This window comes from Stylophora pistillata, chromosome 4 (assembly GCF_964205215.1).
Source record: "Stylophora pistillata chromosome 4, jaStyPist1.2, whole genome shotgun sequence".
NCBI classification, from domain to species: Eukaryota; Metazoa; Cnidaria; class Anthozoa; order Scleractinia; family Pocilloporidae; genus Stylophora; species Stylophora pistillata.
This window is the reverse complement of record NC_142522.1, coordinates 1,015,148-1,036,336: the sequence shown is the minus strand read 5'-3', so window position 1 is coordinate 1,036,336 and position 21,189 is coordinate 1,015,148. Positions and strand designations below refer to the sequence as shown.

General features: G+C 38.5%; 3 protein-coding genes and 1 long non-coding RNA gene across 4 annotated transcripts in view; 3 read left to right on the top strand and 1 right to left on the bottom strand.

The window, feature by feature from the left end:
• Positions 1-31: 31 nt before the first annotated feature.
• Positions 32-1,449, top strand: LOC148731976 (uncharacterized). Its single transcript, XR_016000750.1, has 2 exons — positions 32-195; positions 256-1,449. It is a non-coding gene; the product is annotated as an uncharacterized LOC148731976 (long non-coding RNA).
• Positions 908-5,813, bottom strand: LOC111343541 (osteoclast-stimulating factor 1). The gene is made up of 11 exons (XM_022950758.2): positions 5,702-5,813; positions 5,583-5,629; positions 5,381-5,431; positions 4,548-4,611; positions 4,137-4,190; positions 3,238-3,275; positions 2,853-2,922; positions 2,419-2,468; positions 2,223-2,301; positions 2,040-2,132; positions 908-1,904 (listed from the first exon to the last, which is right to left on the bottom strand). The coding sequence occupies exons 1-11, from the start codon at positions 5,790-5,792 to the stop codon at positions 1,858-1,860; spliced, it is 684 nt and encodes a 227-aa protein (XP_022806493.2). The 5' UTR covers positions 5,793-5,813; the 3' UTR covers positions 908-1,857.
• Positions 5,814-5,876: 63 nt separating this feature from the next.
• LOC111347377 (uncharacterized) lies at positions 5,877-16,982 on the top strand. The gene is made up of 3 exons (XM_022954660.2): positions 5,877-7,417; positions 8,644-8,863; positions 15,805-16,982. Exons 1-3 carry the CDS (start codon positions 5,887-5,889, stop codon positions 16,649-16,651), a joined length of 2,598 nt encoding a protein of 865 aa, XP_022810395.2. The 5' UTR covers positions 5,877-5,886; the 3' UTR covers positions 16,652-16,982.
• Positions 16,983-19,049: 2,067 nt separating this feature from the next.
• Positions 19,050-21,189, top strand: part of LOC111344490 (myocyte-specific enhancer factor 2A) — a 29,594-nt gene continuing 27,454 nt past the window's right edge. The window contains exon 1 of the mRNA XM_088758922.1: positions 19,050-19,120. The gene's annotated coding sequence lies outside the window, so the exon portion shown is untranslated. The remainder of the gene's footprint in view (positions 19,121-21,189) is intronic.

Below are 21,189 nucleotides of genomic sequence, written 5' to 3'. Positions count from 1 at the left end.
ATTGGCTATTTTAACAAAGTTAAGAATGACATGTAACCAAAGCACCCGAGAACAAGAGAGGAAAAAGTTATTGTAAACATTGTAATTTGTGTTTGTGAAGGACTCACGACAATTGAGGAGACATTTGCTGTAGCCTTAAGTTGTGGATGTACAGAAATGACGTGCTGGAATATATGACTGTTTGGCATGATTCAGGTGAATCAAGCTTGTTTTATGCTTTGGATATATCAACAAAAAATTGTTTTATGCTTGCAGAACAACGTAAAGGGTCCCTTTTTCGGATGTTCAAGGTGAACGATTTGTCATAACTCAGCAGGAGATAAGCCAAAACACTCCTCGTGAATCTGATGGAAAACTTAGATGCACTCTCGGAGGAGCAGCTTGATGAGTTACTTAGAGAAGCTGTCGAAATAAACCAAAGACTGAAGTCCGTTGAGAGAAACCAGACTTTGAGAGCTCAAAGCGGAAGTCCCGGAAGTCACGTGGGTACTCACGAGGGGAAAGTTTCGGAGCCAACTGGATATCAAAAGAAGAGACCTCACTTTTTACCCGCTCTTAAACAGGCAAAGACACCTCTGGTAGCTCAAGTCTGGGTAATGAAAGAAGATATGACCACCAAAACTTAAGGAATTAAGATACATTGAATACATGTTCAAAGCAAGGGGTACTATGAAGCACAATCCACGTTTACTTACTTCTGTCTTGTATTGGGATTAAAAGTGAACTGAGTTAAAAACACATAGCCATTGGGTGCCCTGTGCACAGCCTTAAGAACACTGATAATTTTTTCTTCCCACCATCAAAACTGAGAGAAATGACTGAAGACAAACATGCTCTGACATTGTAATCAATCCATCAACTTTGGTGCTTAGGTAAACAGTTAAAGCAAGGTCAAATAATAGGTTAGTACCCATCGCAAAATTAATTTATTGAAAGTTTTTTCCAAAATAAAGTAACAAGTTCACATGTATGATAAAGTGGAACAGAGTTCTTTACATGGTAATACAACATTCTTGGTGTCTTCTGTCTGGAAAGAAACTCAACTCATTACTGTTTATGATTTCTGTTTGTTTTTATTCTATAAAATTTTGGAATGTCTGTGCTAATTTCTTTTAAGTTCCTGTACCAGATGTCTCATTTTTACAAAATGTTGTACTTAAAAACACCACAAAAAATTACTGATAATTATCATTAAACTTTATCTTTCACCTATCGTAAATAATATGGAGAAAGCTTTGTTTCACTCTACACAAAGGCCAACTATTAATTTTTCCTTGCACCATCCACACATTCTTTAACAGACTGGTGCAATCAAACAGTCAATGATGAAAAGGAATTAAGCAAGAATGAATTCCAAAATTTCTGTTATCAGTCTGGTCAGTTTTTTACCAGTAACAACATTTTGGTAGTAATAGCCACACTATAAGTAATAAAAATTTTGTCAATGAATACGTGTTCTACATTTTATGTATTCTAGAATGTAAAACATAGTATACAGGGTGCCGGTGGGTTGGAGAATATATAAAAAAATTGCCTTTCAGCCCTCCATCCATGATCACTGCACAAACTATACAAGTACCAGGTGTTTGACAACCACATTTTTACAAAAAAAAAAGTTAAAATGTATCTCATGTCACCGATTAAGTATCACCTCTACAACAATGATTGACAAGTATATTCATAAAAAAAATATGTATGCGTGTTCCTCACACTAAGAAATTATGAAAGCAGTGACACGAAATAGGTGTACTGTGTTGGTGCAATGCTGACGTGAAAATGTCCTTTCACATTATTGTTTGATAACTAACGAGTTGAATCTCTTCTCATTACATTTAAACAAACTCCCATCAAGTCATCTCAGTCAGAATCTTCTTCTTCGCCATAATCATCAGCATTGGGGGCTTCTGAAACATAAAGGACATTTTCTTATCAATATTGTTGACCTGTAGCACTCACTGGACTTTAAAACTCCCTTGGCAACTATTATATATGCACTTTTTACAGACCACACACACGGCAGAAAGAATGGTATTACTTACCAACAGCCCCTCGTAACAGTCTACCAACTTCTGGATGTCTTGCTAGGTCAGCAGGAGTTTGTTTTTCATTGTTTTGTACATCTGTTCTGGCCCCTGTTTTACATTAAAAAAATTGGTTAACCAGGGTTTAATACTTTCATTTTCACTCTCTATCCTAAGCCTAAAGATTGCAATGTTCAGTACCTTGCTCTAGCAGTAACTCCACAATGTCTGGATGACCCTTCCAAGAAGCTGAATGTAAAGGGGTGTCTCCCAGCTTGTTCTATAACACAATTTAGTATTGAGTTCACCTTGACAACTACCATAAAAATAAAATGATATTTTCAATTTGTATCAAGTCAGCTTAATTTAACATTCAAGCAGAATAAAAAGAGCATACCTGAACTGATATCTGTATTCTTGGCTGGGCAAGCAATATCTTTACGCATTCTGTTTTGAATAACAAAAGTATATTATATTAATTGAGAAACTATTTACTATGTCCCAATCAGTCATCAGGTAAAAACCAATAGCTGGAACACCATGTTCTATCGCATTAAAATCATTCTGTCCTTTTTGGTAACATGCAGATCATGAAGTTGGAAATGTGTAATTTACATCACTGTTAATTGATTTTTGAACTTCTCAGGAAACATGTGACATTTCAGAGTCAAAGGTCACCTTCCTAGCAGTGTTCAGAAAAATTTGATCCAGTTATTAATTTTTCTGCAAAATTTTGGGCTAGAGTTATGGTTATGCATAGTAAGGAACAAAATCAAAAGTTTGCCTCTAAGCTATGGAACTTCTAAGTTATTGAAAGGGATAGTAACTTACCAGTGTGTCCTCCTTGTGCAGCCCAATGAAGTGGGGTGGCTCCTGCCTTGTCAAGACCATTGACTGATACCTGTCAAAGAAACAAAACAAATCAAATATGACATCATAAGTAAAGTATTCCTTTGCGGGATTGTCAAAAAGATTTGTAGTAACCACACTACGATACGTGGTAGGTGGCACAATGTTGTATCTCTATGCTGAAAACCATGCCAAAACATTCAGAATACCTGGCATCTGTTTCCAAGTAGACATTGTAATATGCCAGTTGAAGGCCTATTTTGTAACCCTGCCTTTGTTTTATTAATTACTATGAGCTCTTGTGACAAATTCTGCTTACAGATGTATAAGTAATTCTAATGACTAAACAAACATGCAATGATCTTACTTTGTTTTGAAGGCATTCCTGAAGGAAGCCAATGTTCCCTAAAAATAATTAAATAAGAATGAAATGTTCAGTAGTGCTGGTATCTTTGCCTTTCAAGTGGTGGAGCAGAACAATGCCTGTATTATCTTGATTCTAAAGAAATGTTTTGGAAAAATCCTGGATATTTAAAATACTTTATGAATCCTTCTGCTCCCAGTTCTCAGTAGAGATTCTCCTCACTCTCTGCCATACAATTGTCATAACATTAGTTTGGAGAATTTGGTATGGGACTCGACTAATAATCCCCTAATTGATATTTTTCTTTATTTTCATCACTCGTCTGCTCAATATTGTATTCATATTCTAAGTATAAAGTGTGTTTTGGGTTTATCTATGATTGGCTATTTTAGTGAAAGCTCCACAAAGAAATTCAGATTAGATCCAAGCTAACCGCTGATGGACGATGTACAACTCTAAAGCGCACTGCAAATTAAAACACTTCTGACTATCAAGCAGCAGGTTATATTTATTTATTACAAGTGGTGAACATATATTCCTTACAACTGAAAATGACTAACTCCTCCTGACTAACCTGACTAGAACTCATCTACAACACTTTTCTCATGGATATGACAAAACTAATGGCTGAGAGGTTAGAAGTAACAAGTCTTTAGATGGCTTTAAAGCTGGAAATAAATGGAGTCACTATCTCAAAACCTCTCCTGTATTCAATTGTAATTCACTGCTACTATAAATTACATTCAGTCTAGACTTGTTATTGTTTGTACTGGCAAAGAGTAAAGGTTATGCGTGCAAACACTTGTTCATCTGTTTTATGTATCAAGCAATATGACAAAAAGCCTTTAGTGTTAATGGCACATACATGATCAAGTTATGGATAAAAAGCTTTCTTGTATTACCTCTTTTAGCTGCTTCATGAAGGGGATTTTCTACTGATTCTGTGTGCTCACCAACTGAAACACAATAACCCCAAAATACTAACTTAATAAGCATATATTTATGAAAAGTGGCTTATACAACACATAATATGTAAAAATGCATGTCATTGTACTAAGGGTTCATGAGAGCATTCTGGGAGGTAAATCTAACCATTAGAAAGAAAATGTGAGACCCAAAAATTATTGATTGAAGGTTTTTATACAGTGTAGGCCTTGTTATAATGTAGGCCTATATATATAGTGTAGGCCTTGTTATAATGTATGATGTATCTGACTGGAAGAATGAGCCCTCAACATAATTATTGATGGAAGGTTTTATACAGTGTAGGCCTTGTTATAATTTATCTGACTGAAAGAATATTGAGCCCTCACCATAATTAGATGGTATTAATCCTGTCTTGCTCCCAACTTTGGCTTTCCACCATGGACCAGTACCCTATTTTTAAGCAGTTGTGAGAGTCAGGATGGAACAAATAGAGTTGACATACCTAATGTTGTTATAGACTTGTAATCAGGGTTCCACTGGAAACTTAAAAGTACAGTATAACAAAACAGACATTACCCAGTATCTAATTTCTCTTTGTAATATCACCCCTGAATCACACATTAAGTTCACAAGAATAAATGAAACGATCAATAACTGAACAGGCTCTTAATAGTTAAACAAATTCTCCTTGTCAGCACTATAGGAAATAAAATATATGAACCATAGGAAATTTTAAGAAAACGGCATGGAGAATACTGATACCAATGTTAAGGGCTACAAGGCTCACGTGGATGAACTTCCCAAAGTCTCTTCCATAGAACCTTACGTTGAAGCCCACGGTTTAAAATTAAAACTTAAAATATCAAAATCTGGCGATTTAGAAAATTTAGATCTTGTTTGAAATTTATGTACTTGAAGTGATATCATGACCTGCATGTTTATTGGGAATGATTATGCATTCCTCTACATCACTAGTCGTAAATGATACAGGTCGTTAACAGACTTCTACTCATTTGCACGCTGACAAAAGCAAGCTGAAGGCGTAGGTTTTATTTCCGGCCAATTTAAAATCTGAAGTATAAATCAAAACCCCTAAAATTAAAGCTCTATGATAATGGAAATCTTTGGTGCGCCCTTTTTCAATGGTATGAGACTTACCGATATAAATCAGGGAACACATTTTATAAACATGAATAACGGAAACTAGCTATGTACGTACCCTGTCGATTATATACAAAATATCTCCTTCTTCGAAGCTGATTTCATCTGGCTGCAAAAGAACACAAGATAGTATTAGAATAGCACTTAATTCGTGCGATCGAAGATATTCTAAAACTACATTGTACAGAGCGGTAATTTACGGCTAACTCTCGAAACCTTTCAAGTATTGAGTTTGAAAGTGTTTATCCACGATCCTTTACCTGTTGAGCAGTGTAATTGTATAAAGCTCTCACGACTTGAACGTGACCTGTAAATCAAATAGAAAAGCAACATAAACAATTGCCTAACTGGGCTAAACTCAGTGCCTCTTAGCACCTACCAGGTCTTGGAATGGGAGGAGGTGGCCTGCGCGGACCAGACATTTTGTAAGCGAAATATCGATCAGGAGAGCTACAACAGGAAGTGTACATCGCGCAGCCCACCGCGCATGCGTTTTGTTTCTTATGAGCCAGCAGTTGGCCAGAAAGTGAAGGAGCGGTTACCATTTCATTCGTGCAAGAGCGAATGATTGTGACAGTTCCACTATGGTGGATGGGATTCTGTGAACTGTTATATTTTCTTGAAATTTATCGCTTTAGGGGTAATTTCGAGGATATGGACAAAATAGAAGAGCTGTACTTTAAAGCTTTTACCTACAATTGTTTTAAAGAGGTTTGTGCGAAAGAAATTTGGTGGTCACTTAAAAACTGGCTACAAATCCCTGAAACTTCCACGATAGAAAATGCAGTAGTGGATACTTTACTACTGGCTATGACAGTGGTTCAAAAGCTTTATCAGCGGTTCGAAACTGTTCATTGCCCATATTTAAGAGTCATTACTAATGATCTAGTTTCCAAATACCACTTATTCGACTGTCTGTTAGAACTTCTGGGCGACAGCAACCAATATGTTGTGTTCTCTGCAACGAAGGGGATTGTGCTTATTTTTCAAGTAGTTTCCAAGCAAATTATCAAAGGCGAGTGGTTTCTGAAACTATTTAATTTCGGAAAAGAAACCGAGTATCCTTGGAAAAAGCTTTATGTCATGGAAATGCTTCAAAAGATTATTAGAAACGCACGGGAGACACCAAAGAATCCTGAAAATTATCAGCAACGCGTAGAAGGCACAGGGGGTAATAACTGCTCCTGCACTACTGCCCAAAATAATTTGACAGATTCTAGGCTTTCAACTAATGAATTAGTGGAGGTGCTTTTGAGGAATGTCAATTTGCAGCATATTTTGTTCCTTTATGTTCCTTTTATTGTGCGACCCAATGGAATACACTCTTTTATGAAGAACTGTCAATGCATAGGGCTAGCTGAAGACTTAATTGTGCTCCAGGCAAGTCTGAAGTTAGGAGATGGCATCCATGAACAAGAAAATATGAAGAAAGAAGCCATTTTTGGAGCAAAAGAGAAGAACCTAGTTGCCTTTCTTCACAGTATGGCAGAAATTGCAAAATATGTGAATTTCAAATTTGCAGCACATCTGAGTAAGTCGAGAGCTGAGTTGAAAAACAGTATTAAAGAACAAAGTTCTCTCCTGAGGTCCAAAGGATTTGGATCAACAGATTGTAGCAGACATAAAGCAGCCAAACTGTATGAATGGGACTCCAGTGATGTCTATGCAACAAGAAAGATGCTTACTGATGCAATGGATGATACTGTCAATCAGCTTTGCATTGTTGCATCAACATTGACCCAGTACCTTCACCATCCAAGACTTCCACCATTGATTTTTAAAAAGATTTTGGAGATTTTGTACCATGTCCTATTCATACCAAGCTTAGTATTGTTTACACACGAAAATAAATGCGCCAAATTACACAAAGTCTTAAGAAGCCCTTCAGTCTCTTTCCTGAGTGTTGTTGAGTGTTGTCTCCTTGCTAGAATACCCAGGGGCCCAGGAACTGTGAGATTCAGTGCAACAGCAATGGAGAGTCCTTCAGGATGTGCTGGACAGACAGAAAGGATGGACTTAATAGCTTTGAGGAAAGCTTCATTGATGGTTTTCAAATCTGCATTCATTGTGCTTAAGTCAGCTGTTCAGCAGGAAGGTATATGCAAGTTTCTTTAATGTTTTGTTCAATACAAAAAGACTACGAGTATTCGGACAGGAAAACTCTAAACAGGAAACAACTACCCCTACTGTTCTCCTTAGTGAAGGGTTATCTGAAGTTCACGCGCAGGCATCCTTAAATTCATTTAAGGCTTCAATTTTTCTTAAAGTGCCTATGACATGAATTTTTTTCCTCAGTTTTTCTTAGCTTGATGCATATAAAAAACGATTTTAACCTTTAATCCGGGTGGAAATGTCTTCAAACCCCTTTTTTTTAGTTCACAACACGTGCTATCTGCAAACGAAATTGTCCCCTCTTCCACATGGCCAAAATGTGACGTGATTTTCTTTTGTGACATCAAGTTGTGTACAGCAATCAAAACCAACATGGATGACAGTGCGGCAAAAAGAGTGATTCTATAATCTATAGAATCAGCAGAGTGACACTCGCTTAAATGAATGAATGACTCACCTCTCACCTCCACACGTTCCGCAACTTGGTGTTTTGTGTACACAAAATTACGTCATGAAGGCCGTCATGAAGGCCGTCGCAAGGGTTGAACTAGGTCCCAGACCCCGAGACAATTTTCACTACAAAATAGCACTTTATATAGAGTGCAAAAATTCAGGCTTAAAACGTTTCCACCGGATTGAAGGTTAGAATCATTTTTATATGCATCAAGCTAAGAAAAACCAAGAAAAAAAAAATCATGTCGTAGGCACTTTAAATGTAAAGGCAGAGAGTTCCATGATTGTACTACTCTAAAGAAATCCAAACCTTTTAGCACATTGGTTCATGCATATTAAACTGGTAATTAGCATGTCTGCGATGACATTTAGAACTGTCAGCTGTCACTAGATAATAAGACAGATCCAAATCATATAGGCCCATCATGCATTTAAAAAAGACAGGTCAAGTCTATAAAAAGCCTTCTTGAGGCCTGGGAAAGGGTGGGTTTGGGTGGCAAGCTGCGTTCTATCCCTTTGAGTGACAAGCATCTTATTTCTCCTTACAGTATAACTCTCAAATCACACATTAAGGTCAAGAGAGTAAAGGAAATAATCATCAACTAAACATATTTTCCTTGTCAGCTCCTCAGGAACTGTGGAGACAGCAGTATGGGGAATATGCATGTTGTTTGGGTGTTAATTAAGAGTAGGGATGAGTTGGGCTCAGAAAAGCAACACTATTGATGAAAAAAATTATCTCATGTGTTTTTTCAGGTTCATTTTTATTCCAGAAGCTGTCTTTGTCTTGCATGAACCTGTGGTGCAGGGAGCTTCTTTCTCTTACTAGTGGTAATCCTTTTGACAGCAAGTCATCCATGCAGAATTTCAGTGAAACAGAACTCTGTGACTGTGTTATGACACTGTTTGTTGACCAGGATGATGAGCTTGTGGAGTCGATGTTAGCTCTTCTATTGATTTTTCAAGAACTTCACAGGTGAGAGTTGGGAGATGGCTTTTAAGAGCAAATGTACCCAAAAATCGAACATTTCAAAATATGGTGGCAACAGCCAAAAAATCGATTCGGCTCATTTTCTCAAGTTAGGTTGGCCTAAGAGTGGAATAAACCACTGCATACTTCGTTTGGACGAATATCGATTTATTTTCGAGAAAATCCATAACAACTGAATTCCGCCAAAATGTGGCATTTGAGGCTCAAAATTTCAGACGCATCTCGGAGCGTCGCGTCACAAAATGAAAAAACCTGGATTGCTAAAAAGTACCAAATCTTGAAAAACAACATCTAAACATATGTTGATTCCAATTTGAGCAATTCTTGACCGTGATTTAACTACGTGTTATACAAAATAATTAACAGGAAATCTGGATTTCGGAAGGCGGAAGGTAGTTCTTTTGGATCTTCAAGAGAACGTTAAGTACGTGGACGACCTCCAGCAAACGCTTAAAGAAAGCTTAGCTGTGTTGCCGGTTAGCTAATTAAAATATGAACAAAAACTAATCATCGAGAACATCATGGAAAGGAGATATGTTTTCGGACAGTTACCGGAGAGGTTTGGTAAAAGTTTAGGCCCTGTTTACAAGCAAGGAGGGTAACCCTTGTGCTAGGGTTACCCTAGCAGGCGGGTCAAAGATAGCCCGGGTTTACAAGAAAAATTCACAGGTAGGGTTACCCTACCACCCGGGACAACTTACCTATGCTTGGTAACCGCACGCAGTTATCAATGTTCAAAGGGTCTGGAAACAAGTAAAAAGTTGTCCCGGGTAGGCGAGTTATCCCCACCAGAGCGTTTACAAGGCAGCTAGGGTAACCTTAGCGTTCAGCTAGGGTTACCCTAGGGCTAGGGTAACCCTAGCTGCCTTGTAAACACGTCGATGAAAAAAAGAAGAAATGTGGGAGCGTTAGGGTAACCCTCCTGCCAGGGTAACCCTGGCACTAGGGTTACCCTACCTGCTTGTATCTTTCAACTGCTGAGTAGAGTGTTCAAATTCTTGAGCTCGAAAGGCCATGGATTCTCTTCTAGTCCCCTGGTCATTGTCATTTCACCTCTTTTGTCGATTGTTGAAGACTAAGTTAAATACCTTTGATCATTGGGAATCGATGCTGCTTTCATTGGGGAAAACAAAACCAAAGACCAAGAAATATTGGATGCATGGAAAGGGCAGGCTTGCTTTACTGTAAATGTCAGCTTAGTACAGGGTTATCTACCCACATCTAATAAACAAAAGTTTACACGTTTAGCTTTTCTTTTTTTTCAAGCGAAAATTAGATTAGATTTTGGCCGGGCGCGCACAGAAAGTTGCGTAAGCGCCAGTTGCTCGACATACCTGCGTAGCCCGTGCGACGGAATAGCTTCACGGGATTGGAAAAGTTTCAGTTACGGTATATTATACAAAAAATCTTGAAAAATTTAGGCTTACATCTCATCTAACGTTTAAAGCGACATATCAATGCTTGCAACCATTATGTTTTATACGAACCCTCGCAAACTTTTAAACACGTTCTCTTGTTATACCTGCGAAAGTGTTCAGTATAATTTCCGGTAAGACTTCGCGCACAATCTGATCGATTTCTCTTACATTGTGTGCTGAGACTGAAACTTTTCACCTCGGGCAAAGCTTCCTCGCACGGCCCTAACAAACATAGCGAGCAACAGAGCTTGTTGTATATGTGCGTGTTAAAACACACGAAAGGACTCCAAAGGACACTTCACCCTGATTGGGCAGAAAAACACAAAGATTTTCTGGCACCAATCAGATGCCAGGACGACTGCGACCGTTTGGAACTAGTCTTGTAAGATAATGCCCCCAGGGGCTCTTCTGCCCTGAACTTGAAATCGACTCACAGCCCCTGGGTCTTGGCCTGCGTTGGAGCCGGACGTGTCACACATCCGTCCGCGAAACGGCTCCCAAATTGTTATCCACGGATCTGTGTATTCATTTCTGATTGGTTATTTTCTTACGCGCCTTATGATTGGTCATATTCTTGCGAAATTTATCACGCAATGTTAAAAATAAATATCGTCGCGTGTAAATTGTATATTGGAAGTACTTTTGTAGAAAGCTTTCCTTTGCATTTCAAAAGGTTGAAAAGCTTACGTCTGATTCGTCCGATTATTGTAATTTATGCTGTCGCGTCATCGAAAAGGGAATCAAAAGAGTGTTACTTTCAAAGGGATGGAAACAGTTCGACGTACTCACTGAGATTGAAAGTTTGGAAATATCTTTGCGATCGATTGAAAATAAGTATGTCTGCCGAAACTGTGTTGCGAAACTGAAAAAACGTCGCTACTGAAACGAAATTTTCGTATCTGAAAATTTTGCTCTAACCTGTAGTTTTGAATATGCTGATCGTCATGAGATAATTTGCTTTGGCCAGAAAGAAGCGAAAGATATCTTTTTTAAGCGTTCAAATCAAAACTTTTACACAAAACCATGTCCGGGCTCTGGTACCGAGCGAAATGGATTGATGACGTCACTGGTTGTGTTCACTCCGTTAGCGTGGTTTATTTCACTCACTGTTTGTTTGTATTCGTGGGGGAAGGAGATGGCAGATATTGAAGTTTTGTCAAGTGAATCTTCTTGTGAACGAAGCGAAGTTGTCTCCAGTAGCGAAGAGGAAGATGGTGGCGTAAAATGGGGTTGACAGGCCTACACGACTCCCCAGCGCGTGTTTAGAGCAGCCTATTCAAAGTTTAGCCCTCACGAGTATGTCTTTGAGCGACCGCCCCCTTTTGTAAGATACGAGCGGCGGATTTTTATATAGTTCGCTCAGTAGTGGTTGTGTTTCTATTAAATGCCAGTTTTTCGTGAGAATTTGCTTTATGTGTAGCACTGAGTACGCACATCTGGGATTGCGTCTTTTTCGAATCGTTCGCCTTTGTAGATGTACAGCTATTTTTTTGACTGTCTCGATCGTTGAGTTGTCTTGATTGCTTTCAGCTTGCGCCACGTGCGCTGATTCGATCGTGCTACAGTTCTTAGTGTTCAGTGTTCCAGCCGTTTTGGCTCGTTTTGTTTTCTTTATTTCGGTCTTAAAACGACCGATTTCACGTTCATAGAAGCATATGATCGCCTTTACTGTTTCTTGCTCCACGTTGTTAAGGATTTGCTTTATTTCATTTTTGAAATCCTCGTCTGCCCTTATTGGCCCTCGCCCAATATTGTAGGGATTCTGGGCATGTTCTGCTAGGCATTTGGTACAGAGGGATATGCTCGTTATCCTCAGACTTACCGAGTAGATCATCTTCAGTGGCGGTGTCGTATGAGGCTTCCATGTTTTCTTCATTCTCTGAATGGCATTGCTTTGGCCCGGGGCGTTTAGTAGCCCATCTGCCGTTATAATGTCTTTCGACATTTTCTGTAGATGATCAGGCAAGACCGCGGTTTCGATCCTAATCTTGTGGATCTCGTCAGTTGCCGATCAACTAAAAAGACTGGTAGAGATTCGTTCTCGGTATCAGTCAGGAATTTTGCTCCCAATCAAGGCGAACCTCTCGCAGATAGCCAAGATGCCGATATGGCCGCCGATGAAGAAGACGAGGATGGCATTTTGCCCGAAATCCTCTTTTTCGGCTTCCCAACATGCAAGCCACACTCCATGCTTTTACCCTTCTTTCACAGAAGTACACAACCAGTGACGTCACAGGGCTCTTTTGGCCGCGCCAAGATGGCCGCCAATTTTGATCTCAGCCGGACAACTTCGAATGGTTAAAAATGTACTTTCCGCTATGCGTTGGCCCAAAAAAAGTACACAGCGTTTGCAAATAACGTTCAAACTTTATTATATTGCAAAAATCTCGGATATGAAAATTACGATTCAGTAACACTTTATCGAGCAAACAGAAAAATTGGAAGCATATCTCAAAAGCCTTAGTACAAGGGAATATTTGCTTACAGTCAAACGATCTGGGGAACTGCTAAGTGACGACCACGATGCTCCAACATCGAAAAAAGTCTGCGATGGATCTGACGGGGATTTTTCCCGTATCATTACTTCATCTGCTGTTCGTCCTCTGCAAAGAACATCTCCGAGAGAGCAAACACTCTGGAGAGCAAGCACTCTGGAGAGCAAGCACTCTGGAGAGCCACAAACAAGAATATAATTGCCGTTCATAACCTGCTGGATTATTGCGACATCCTCATCGTCAATAATGGCGATCGCTGGCACTCCCATGTTGTTTAGATGTCGAATCTGGTCTTCCATAAGCGATCGCAACGGCGATATTACAACGAGAACACTGGAACCACAAGGCTTTCCGAACAGAGCATCCGCAGCGATCGGAAAGTACTGGAAAATGTAATGTACAACTGTTATAAAGTAGTTGGGAAAACTACACAAATTTATTTTTGGCATTACGTGGTAGTTGCGTGGTCACTTTCGCAAGAGTTATCCAATCAGATAGCGCGTAAGAAACTAGCCAATCAAAAATGTATACACAAACAGCGGGATATCGGAACAAGCTTTTGGGAGCCGTTGCGCAGACTGTCTATACCGGCGGTTTAGACTGTCTGCGACGCAGGCTACCGGGTCTCCTAGGATGGGAAAGAAGTAGTGTAAATATAAATCTGTTGAACGTTGGCTAATACAAAATTTTCAGTAAAGGTTGTGGTTTTCCAGTTTTAACTCTAATACAGCTTCTTTGAAATAAACAAGTATTCGAACAGTGCATTTTTCTCTAACTGCACATGTGAAGTGATGGGCCATGCTATTTGCAGATCTTTCGCTCTTTTTGGCCTAATATGAGCTTTATCCACCTAAAACAATGATTTAAAAAATACCATGGTACATTTAATCATGACACATTTTTAAAATCACGAACGAGGTTAGATGATTGTTTACTACTGTTTCGTATATTTGAAACAAGACCCAAGTTCCTGAAGCCACGTGTTTCACAGTACAATGTTCTGTTTTTACGAAGTTGTCGATTTCAGTAGATCTCATTTTGAATTAATTAGCGTTGTTCCGCCCACGAGAAACACGTTTCTGAACCAGCAAAATTCCGCTTACATTTGCTTCGTGGTTCGGCTAAAGACTAACATTTCAGTAAAGGTCTCTTACGTGAAGTAATTACAGCTTCTTTTTCAACGAAATGGGAATAGAGAAACCTCAAATAAAAAACCCCGAGATACGCTTTGTGAACAATCATTATTAGGAGGCATTGACTATCCTTCCAAGTAAATATCGCTTTTGTGGGGGAGGTGCAACAATTTCAGGACTGCAATCCTCAGAAACATGGAGGATAGGAGCATATTATGTTAAATAAGCAGTAGATTGGACGTAAAATGCGAAAAAAATGAGCTTGCGTGAGTATAGCCCCGTCTTCACGAGCAATTTTTCAGTGGCAATTTTTATTTGCCCGTGTAGATGGCTCGACAAATATTTGTTGTTAATTTGCGTCAGTAATAATTTTGCACAGCGGAGATGCTCATGAAAAGCGAAAAAAAAGCAAGATGGCGAAAGTCAGAAGACGTGCCAGACTTGTTGCAACTTTAGGCGCGTTTGTCACATTTTATGTGGCGTCTCATCTACACGGACAATTTTTTATGTGGCAATTTTTATTTGCCACATAAAACTAACACGCCAGCTTTTCAGCAAATGCAGTTGTCAGATAAAAATTGGTCATTTTCGTCATCTACACGGGCAAATAAAAATTGCCACATAAAAATTGCCATATAAAAATTGCTCGTGTAGACGGGGCTTATGACTACGTTTTCGACTAATTGACGACACCGTCGAATCGGTGCATTTTATCCAACTTTAAAATTTGATTAAATCGCCCCGAATCATTTCACCAAAAAATCTTCTGGAGATCCAAAGAACTACCTTCCGCCTTCCGAAACCCAGATTTCCAGTTAATTTTTTTGTGTAGTACATAGTTAAATCACGGGCTACTTTTGACCTGTTTTTAATCTAGTTGGAAGTAGGTCGGATAAATTCAATTAGATTTTGTAAATAAATGGTCAAGAATTGCTCAAATTGCAATCAACATATGTTTAGATGTTGTTTTTCAAGATTTGGTACTTTTTATCAATCCAGGTTTTTTCATTTTGTGACGCGACGCTCCGAGATGCGTCTGAAATTTTGAGCCTCAAATGCCACATTTTGGCGGAATTCAGTAGTTATGGATTTTCTCGAAAATAAATCGATATTCAGCCAAACGAAGTATGCAGTGGTTTATTTCCCATTGAGACCTACTTCACTTTGAAATATGGGCGAAATTGATTTTTTATCTGTTGCCACCAAATGTTTGATCATTGGTAACATTCGCCCTTAAAATGTGTATTTAATGTAGTAAAACTCTTCAGGTATTGTTCGTAAAATTGCAAGAGAAAATCACGGCAGTCTGTTTAAAGAAGGCCCTTGTGTTCAGGAGGATATTATCTCTATGATGATCAGCTGTAGTTTGCAGCTGTTGGCCACTTTTACTTCCTTGCATAAGGACAACAGTTAAAGGTTCAACAGACCTAGAGGTAAAATTTACCGAAAGGGCCCTGCATCCTACTGTTCCCGTTGTCGTTTTGTGGAAAATCAGGGACGATCACTCTAGCAGCTTGAAAAGTGTTAATCAGCGTTTTGTTCAGACTCGCATTGTTCAGAGTCGTATTGTTGAAGCGACAAATCCGTTAGGAGAAATGAAGGCGACCCTGACATTGCAAAGGAAACACTTGGTGAATTTAATCTGTAAGTAAAAAAAAAATTACTTTAAATTTTGTTTTCTTTCTTCTTTTAAAGCCACTTTGCCTGAAGGTTTATTTTAAAGCGATCATTAACAGACTTTCTTTTTCCTTCAGTACACGAGTGGAAATGAAACATCTTATTCTCTTCCTTTGTTCCACTAATCGAACTATTTTTAACTCCCAATTGTGTAAAGTGTTTTGTTTTTCTTTTAACATTTGCTTTGCCGAACTATTTTTCAGGAATTTTTCAAGCAGTGAAATTGCCACGAACATTTTACGACAATTAAACCCGCACTGGTTATTTGCTGCTTTCACTGAATCAGTTCAGTTTGACCCCTCGTTACTTCTCGACCTTCTTATTTCATCAGAGACGCGATTTCTGGAGTATCTTACAAAATATTTACGCTTTGTTGTCAGTGATTGGGGAGAGTTCACCCAGTCGTTGGCGACTTACAGAAGAATCGATGGAGAAGAGGACAAAGCGATACACGGCGAATTGGAAATATGTGGCCAAAGGCGGAGAGACTGTGAAAAGTCTGAAGAGGATGTTGTGTCTTTGCTGGACATTTCTGGCGCGCAGATGTTAAAAACGTTTCCTTCCTCTCAAATGGGCGATGATCAAAGTTTAAACAACCACAATTGCATTGACACAATTTCTAAGAATAGTTCAGAAACTCGCTCTGTTGATCGTCGCTTAGGAACAGATAACAGTGATTACATTGGTGGCTTGAAAAACATTGTTCAGTCGTATTGTTCAAGCGGCGAATCCGATGTGGAAATTGAAGGTGAAAGTGAAAGTTCAGAGGCAACGGCTGACTGTGTTTATGAGGGCTTCCACAGCTGCGAACTGCACTCGATGACCTTTAATAACAACAGCGCGGAAACATTTGACTCGTCTGTCGCGAACGCGAATCATATTGAACGTGTTACGGACAAGTCGTGCGAGGTGTTAGATAAAGTTATGACCATGCTGATTCGAGTCCGCTTGTCGGTAGGGAGGCTAACATCCGGGGGACATTTTCCGTATAATGCTGTACCTCTCATAGCACTCATGGAAAATGTCGAGAAGTTTTACGATGGCTGCTGACCTCGTTGAAGTCATAGCTCCTTTTAGTACATCAAAGTATCAGCATTGTGGCTCTGATAAATTAGGCTTCCGACTGAAATTTCAAGTAAAGAGACTCAAAGATAGAGTCCGATGTCGAAAGATTGTAACTGTATGACCTCAGAAGTGCCCTTTGTAATTTGCCAAGCGATCGCCGGCCAAAAATCCAGAAGACGATGACCGCTCTTTCATTCGGCGAATTTCGCGGCGGCTGACGCTTATCGACAACCCATGCGCAAAATATGTATCCAACTGAGTACGAAAGCGGTTATTTTTATTCAACTTACTTCAATTAAACCAGGGTTTGAGTTTCTTAGCGAGTCTTTTCATTTCACAGTGGCTATCCTTACAATATCCATGGATTAATTGTGACGTGCTACTAAGACATGCATTATAAATAGGGACAGACCAGAAGAAGGAGACACCTCTAACTGCATGATTTTTTTTTTTTTTTTTTTTTTATCAAGGTTTCTATGCGTACTATCATGACTTCTCCAGTAATCCAAGGAGGGCACCATATGCGCTGCTAAGTTTCCCGAGAACATTTTTCCGTAAGTTAAACAACAAACCACCATCAATGTCCCTAGTTTCTGTGCAACTCACACCAAGCTGATACAGTTTAACGAAAATAACTAATAATAATGTTTAATACTTCTATAGCGCCTTTTACATGCACATATGATCAAAAGCGCTTTACAAAATACAAAATCGCCTATAGTATAATAAATTACATAAATAAAAAAGTATCTCAACTAACTAAACTATTTACATTATAAGTACATGAGACTAATCAGAGCAGTGAACTAGCCTAGGTGCATCTGCCAAAATGTACTCTTTGTTTCAAACCAAACGTGTATGAAAAAGTAGCACCGGTTTTTCTTCATTTCTTGCTCAAAAATAGGAATCACCAAAAATAAGGTTTTTAGCAATTTTACTAAAACAAACTGGTTTATTAGATTTTAAAATCAAATCAATCGATGAGGAAAACGATTGTTGCGATTGGGAACACTTTCTAAATTGGTGGCTTAATATTCGGAAAACTTTCTCAGTCGCTCTGTTCGAATGAAAAGACTGATCTGTCGTTATCTTAATGTAGATGATAATAATATTTAGATTAAAACGATTTCCATGGAATTACTTCCGTTCTCTAGCTTATGCTATGTACGAGTTGTGTCTGTACTTTATGAAGCTTTAAAAATGAGAGAAGTTTTGTTTCCAAAAAAAATTAAAAGAAAAGAGACCTGGTATCTCAGTATTACTTGTGGGGAGGAAATAGCAGCCCCCACTTCATCCCCTCCCATTTTCTTTAACCCCCCCTCCCCATCCCCCTCCCCGCTCTTTTAAATTATCCTTTAACATCTCTGGCTTTTAAAAAATTAAAAAATATTTTGAAAGCCATGACGCAAAAAGAGACCCTGTTTTACCAGTGGAGACTGTATTTATCGTATATATATTTCTCCTTTATTTTAACTGTATTTTTCCGTACCCCCCTCCCCGACCCCCCCTCGCTGCTAAACTGTGATAAGTACAGCTTAGTAACGGCTCGTTATCCGGCTTTGGCACTTTACTTATGCAATGAGTTCGTCTGCTTCCCTGTGTTCTTTAATTTACAGCCTGTTTCTTTGACGATTTATATCAGAAAGTTCTTTATTGGCTTACCCAAAATGACCTTTTTTTTGTTAAGTACAGCTGTTCGTTTTGTCTTGCGGCGATTTCTATCAAAAAGTTCTATACAATGAAATATATGAAGTTCATATAAATTTTTTTTTTTTTTTTTTTTTGAAATTGAAATATATGAACTTCATATATTTCATTGTATCTGATTATCACTTTCAAGGGTTTATTGCGAATCAACTTAACGGCCTGCTCCCAGTTGGCTTGTTAGCTCAATTGGTAGAGCGCTGCACTAGTATCGCAGAGGTCAGTGGTTCGAATCCCGTACAGGCCTGATTTTTTTCAGGTCTGATTTTCGCTGTTGCTTAAATAGCGCTATCTACTGCGAGGATCGTGCATCATACGTAAAAAGTTCTATATAGCTTGCCTAAAATGGCCCTACTCTCGCTAAGTCGATATACACCATTGTGGATTCGCCCCCATTAATTTCAAAGAACCAAACCAGACCCTCAATTCAATTATATGCTGTTTTCCACCTGTTCTTCAAACACAGCTCCATTTTACGCTTTGAATTCTGAACAAACAGCTGTCTGGGTTTCAAATGATCAGTGGTGTTCTCAGTTTGTTTGCTTGGAAACTAATAAAAAGCCCGCCATGGATACGGTTTTTATTCTTGACGTGTTGGTGACGTCAAAGACGCATCTCCTCTCGCCCACGCTGTCTTCACAACTTTTATCCTCTACATCCTGTCCAAGCTGCGCTTTCTTATTTTGTTCCCTCGCTAAGCCATCTTTACTAAACCTGCGTTGGAGAAGCTATTTTTGGCGTCGTTTTGAGGTATCAGTACAATTAATTGTTAATTTCTGTGGTTTAAAATCGATGTGCACCATTGAGTGTGATGACGTATAACCAGATAAACCTAATTCCTCGGCAATTTATACACAATTTCGCCTTTGCCACAAGTGACAGTAGAACTAGATTTCAGATTTCAAGTTAGGCACTCTCCTGTAGGTTAGGTTGGTTTGAGTGTATTTGCCAAAGTTTCATGCCTATTTAGAGCCAACCTTACAATGTTTACCTTGTACATACATCGGAAAGCGTATTTCCATATAAGTTTAAAGGGATGGTCTGAAAAAACCTAATATTGACAACGGGTGGGAATTTTTTTAGATGAAAGGATATTTTAAAAGAGTTATTATTGTTCTTTGCCATTCATAGCTTTTAATAAACATTGTTGCTGAAAGTTTAGATTCAGCAAATCTGCCGTGGTTGTTAATTTCCAGCGACTAAAAATCTTGCATGGCGCCGATAAAATTCATCGGTCAATTGAATAAATTAATTTTCATCCCACGCAGAAGACTCAACAAATTCTGCATATCATATATTTGATATTATTCAGGTTTATGTATTTTAACAAGTTCGATGCTTTACTAGTAGATCACAACCTTAAATGCTTTGATTTTAGATCTCATAATTAAACATAATTTCGTATGATCGCATGAACTGAGATCGATCATAAACTGGTCGATTAGAAAGAGGTATTGGATAAAGAGAAGATAGGATGAATTTTGCAATGTTCCTCTGCACTGGTGTATCTATTCTTTACTCATAATTCACCCTTGTAATATTTATGTTCACTGTTACTTTTCCAGATATATTTTCGATTTGTTTGTTTATCAAATAAGTATCATTGATCAAAGTACAGCTAAATACGATTTCGAACCTGGCTACTTCCAACTTAGTTATTATCACGAACTTAAATTAATGTATATTGGTTCGGCTTCTTTGTGGTCAATTTTTTTATCTTTCGGCTGTCTGGAGCTATTTGGTATTGATATATGGTCAGTTTGGTTAGCGACAGTCAAAAGCGCTTCCTTGTTCCCAATTTATTTCAAGCGACATATTTTGTCGACGAGTGCATTAAATATTTTTTGTCTTCCGGCTTTTTTTCGTCTGATTTGCATGCTCTTCGAATGAATACTGATATCAACAAAGTTTCAAACGTGGCAAACGTCTTCCGTTGGTCCACTTCCGTATTTCTGTTTGATAATATCAGACTAGTCTGGCTTCAAAACCATCTTCTTTAACAACATTTACAAGATTATCCTCGCACCTGTTGGTGGAAACGAATCGCGCTTTCCTCATCGCATCAAAGTTCTGTGAATAGAGAAGCTAGAAGAATAGAGATGCAATTAGAACTAACTAGATTGATGATCCACAATCGGAACATGCACACTTCCTATCGAGAAAAATAACTTCGCTTGCGCTTTAAGTCTATAAATCGCTTTCCTCAGTTATTGAACAAAGGATTGTGAAAGAAATCCTTTATAGAAATATGGCTATTTCCTGTGGCTTCCTCTTTGTTTTTTTCTTTTCATTTATTTTTTTTCTCTGGGGCTTTTAATTTTGCTCTACCAAAGTAATTCTAAAGTGCATTCAAGCTTGGCATAGCTTGGAAGCAAAGACTAAAAATAAAATTGTTATTTACTTGTTGTGCATGCTCTATAGAGTGACATCTTATCAGAAACACTTGAAGCTCTCTAAATATGCATCTGGGTAGGACCCTGGTTAGACAAGACTTATTCTTCTCTCTTAAGCTTTGCTTCCAAAACTGCGCTTAATCAATGTGTCCCTTCACCATCCAATATTATTTTTGGAATCGCTTGACATTTCTAAACAAACATCTGATACTTTCAAGAAGTTTGAATAAATTTTTTTAAAATTGCCCGGTTGCCCGGCATACTAATAAATTAATGTGTGGCATATATTTGGCCATATATAAAATAAAATATATCTCTTCAGATATTTCTCCATTTGATGCGGAAGAGGGGTGCGACTTGTTTCCTGACTTCTTTAATGGTGCCGTTCATAAACGAATTTCCTTGCTCGTTTGAGGACAAATTTCT

Bases quoted from the DNA above. Each gene is read 5' to 3' on its own strand.
- LOC111343541 (XM_022950758.2), bottom strand. From the start codon at position 5,792: ATGTACACTTCCTGTTGTAGCTCTCCTGATCGATATTTCGCTTACAAA. The intron at 2,133-2,222 runs GTACTGAACATT...AATGTAAAACAG, and splicing joins GGAGTTACTGCTAGAGCAAG to GGGCCAGAACAGATGTACAA. The intron at 1,905-2,039 runs GTAAGTAATACC...TTTATGTTTCAG, and splicing joins ACTGTTACGAGGGGCTGTTG to AAGCCCCCAATGCTGATGAT.
- LOC111347377 (XM_022954660.2), top strand. From the start codon at position 5,887: ATGATTGTGACAGTTCCACTATGGTGGATGGGATTCTGTGAACTGTTA. The intron at 7,418-8,643 runs GTATATGCAAGT...GTGTTTTTTCAG, and splicing joins GTCAGCTGTTCAGCAGGAAG to GTTCATTTTTATTCCAGAAG. The intron at 8,864-15,804 runs GTGAGAGTTGGG...ACTATTTTTCAG, and splicing joins ATTTTTCAAGAACTTCACAG to GAATTTTTCAAGCAGTGAAA.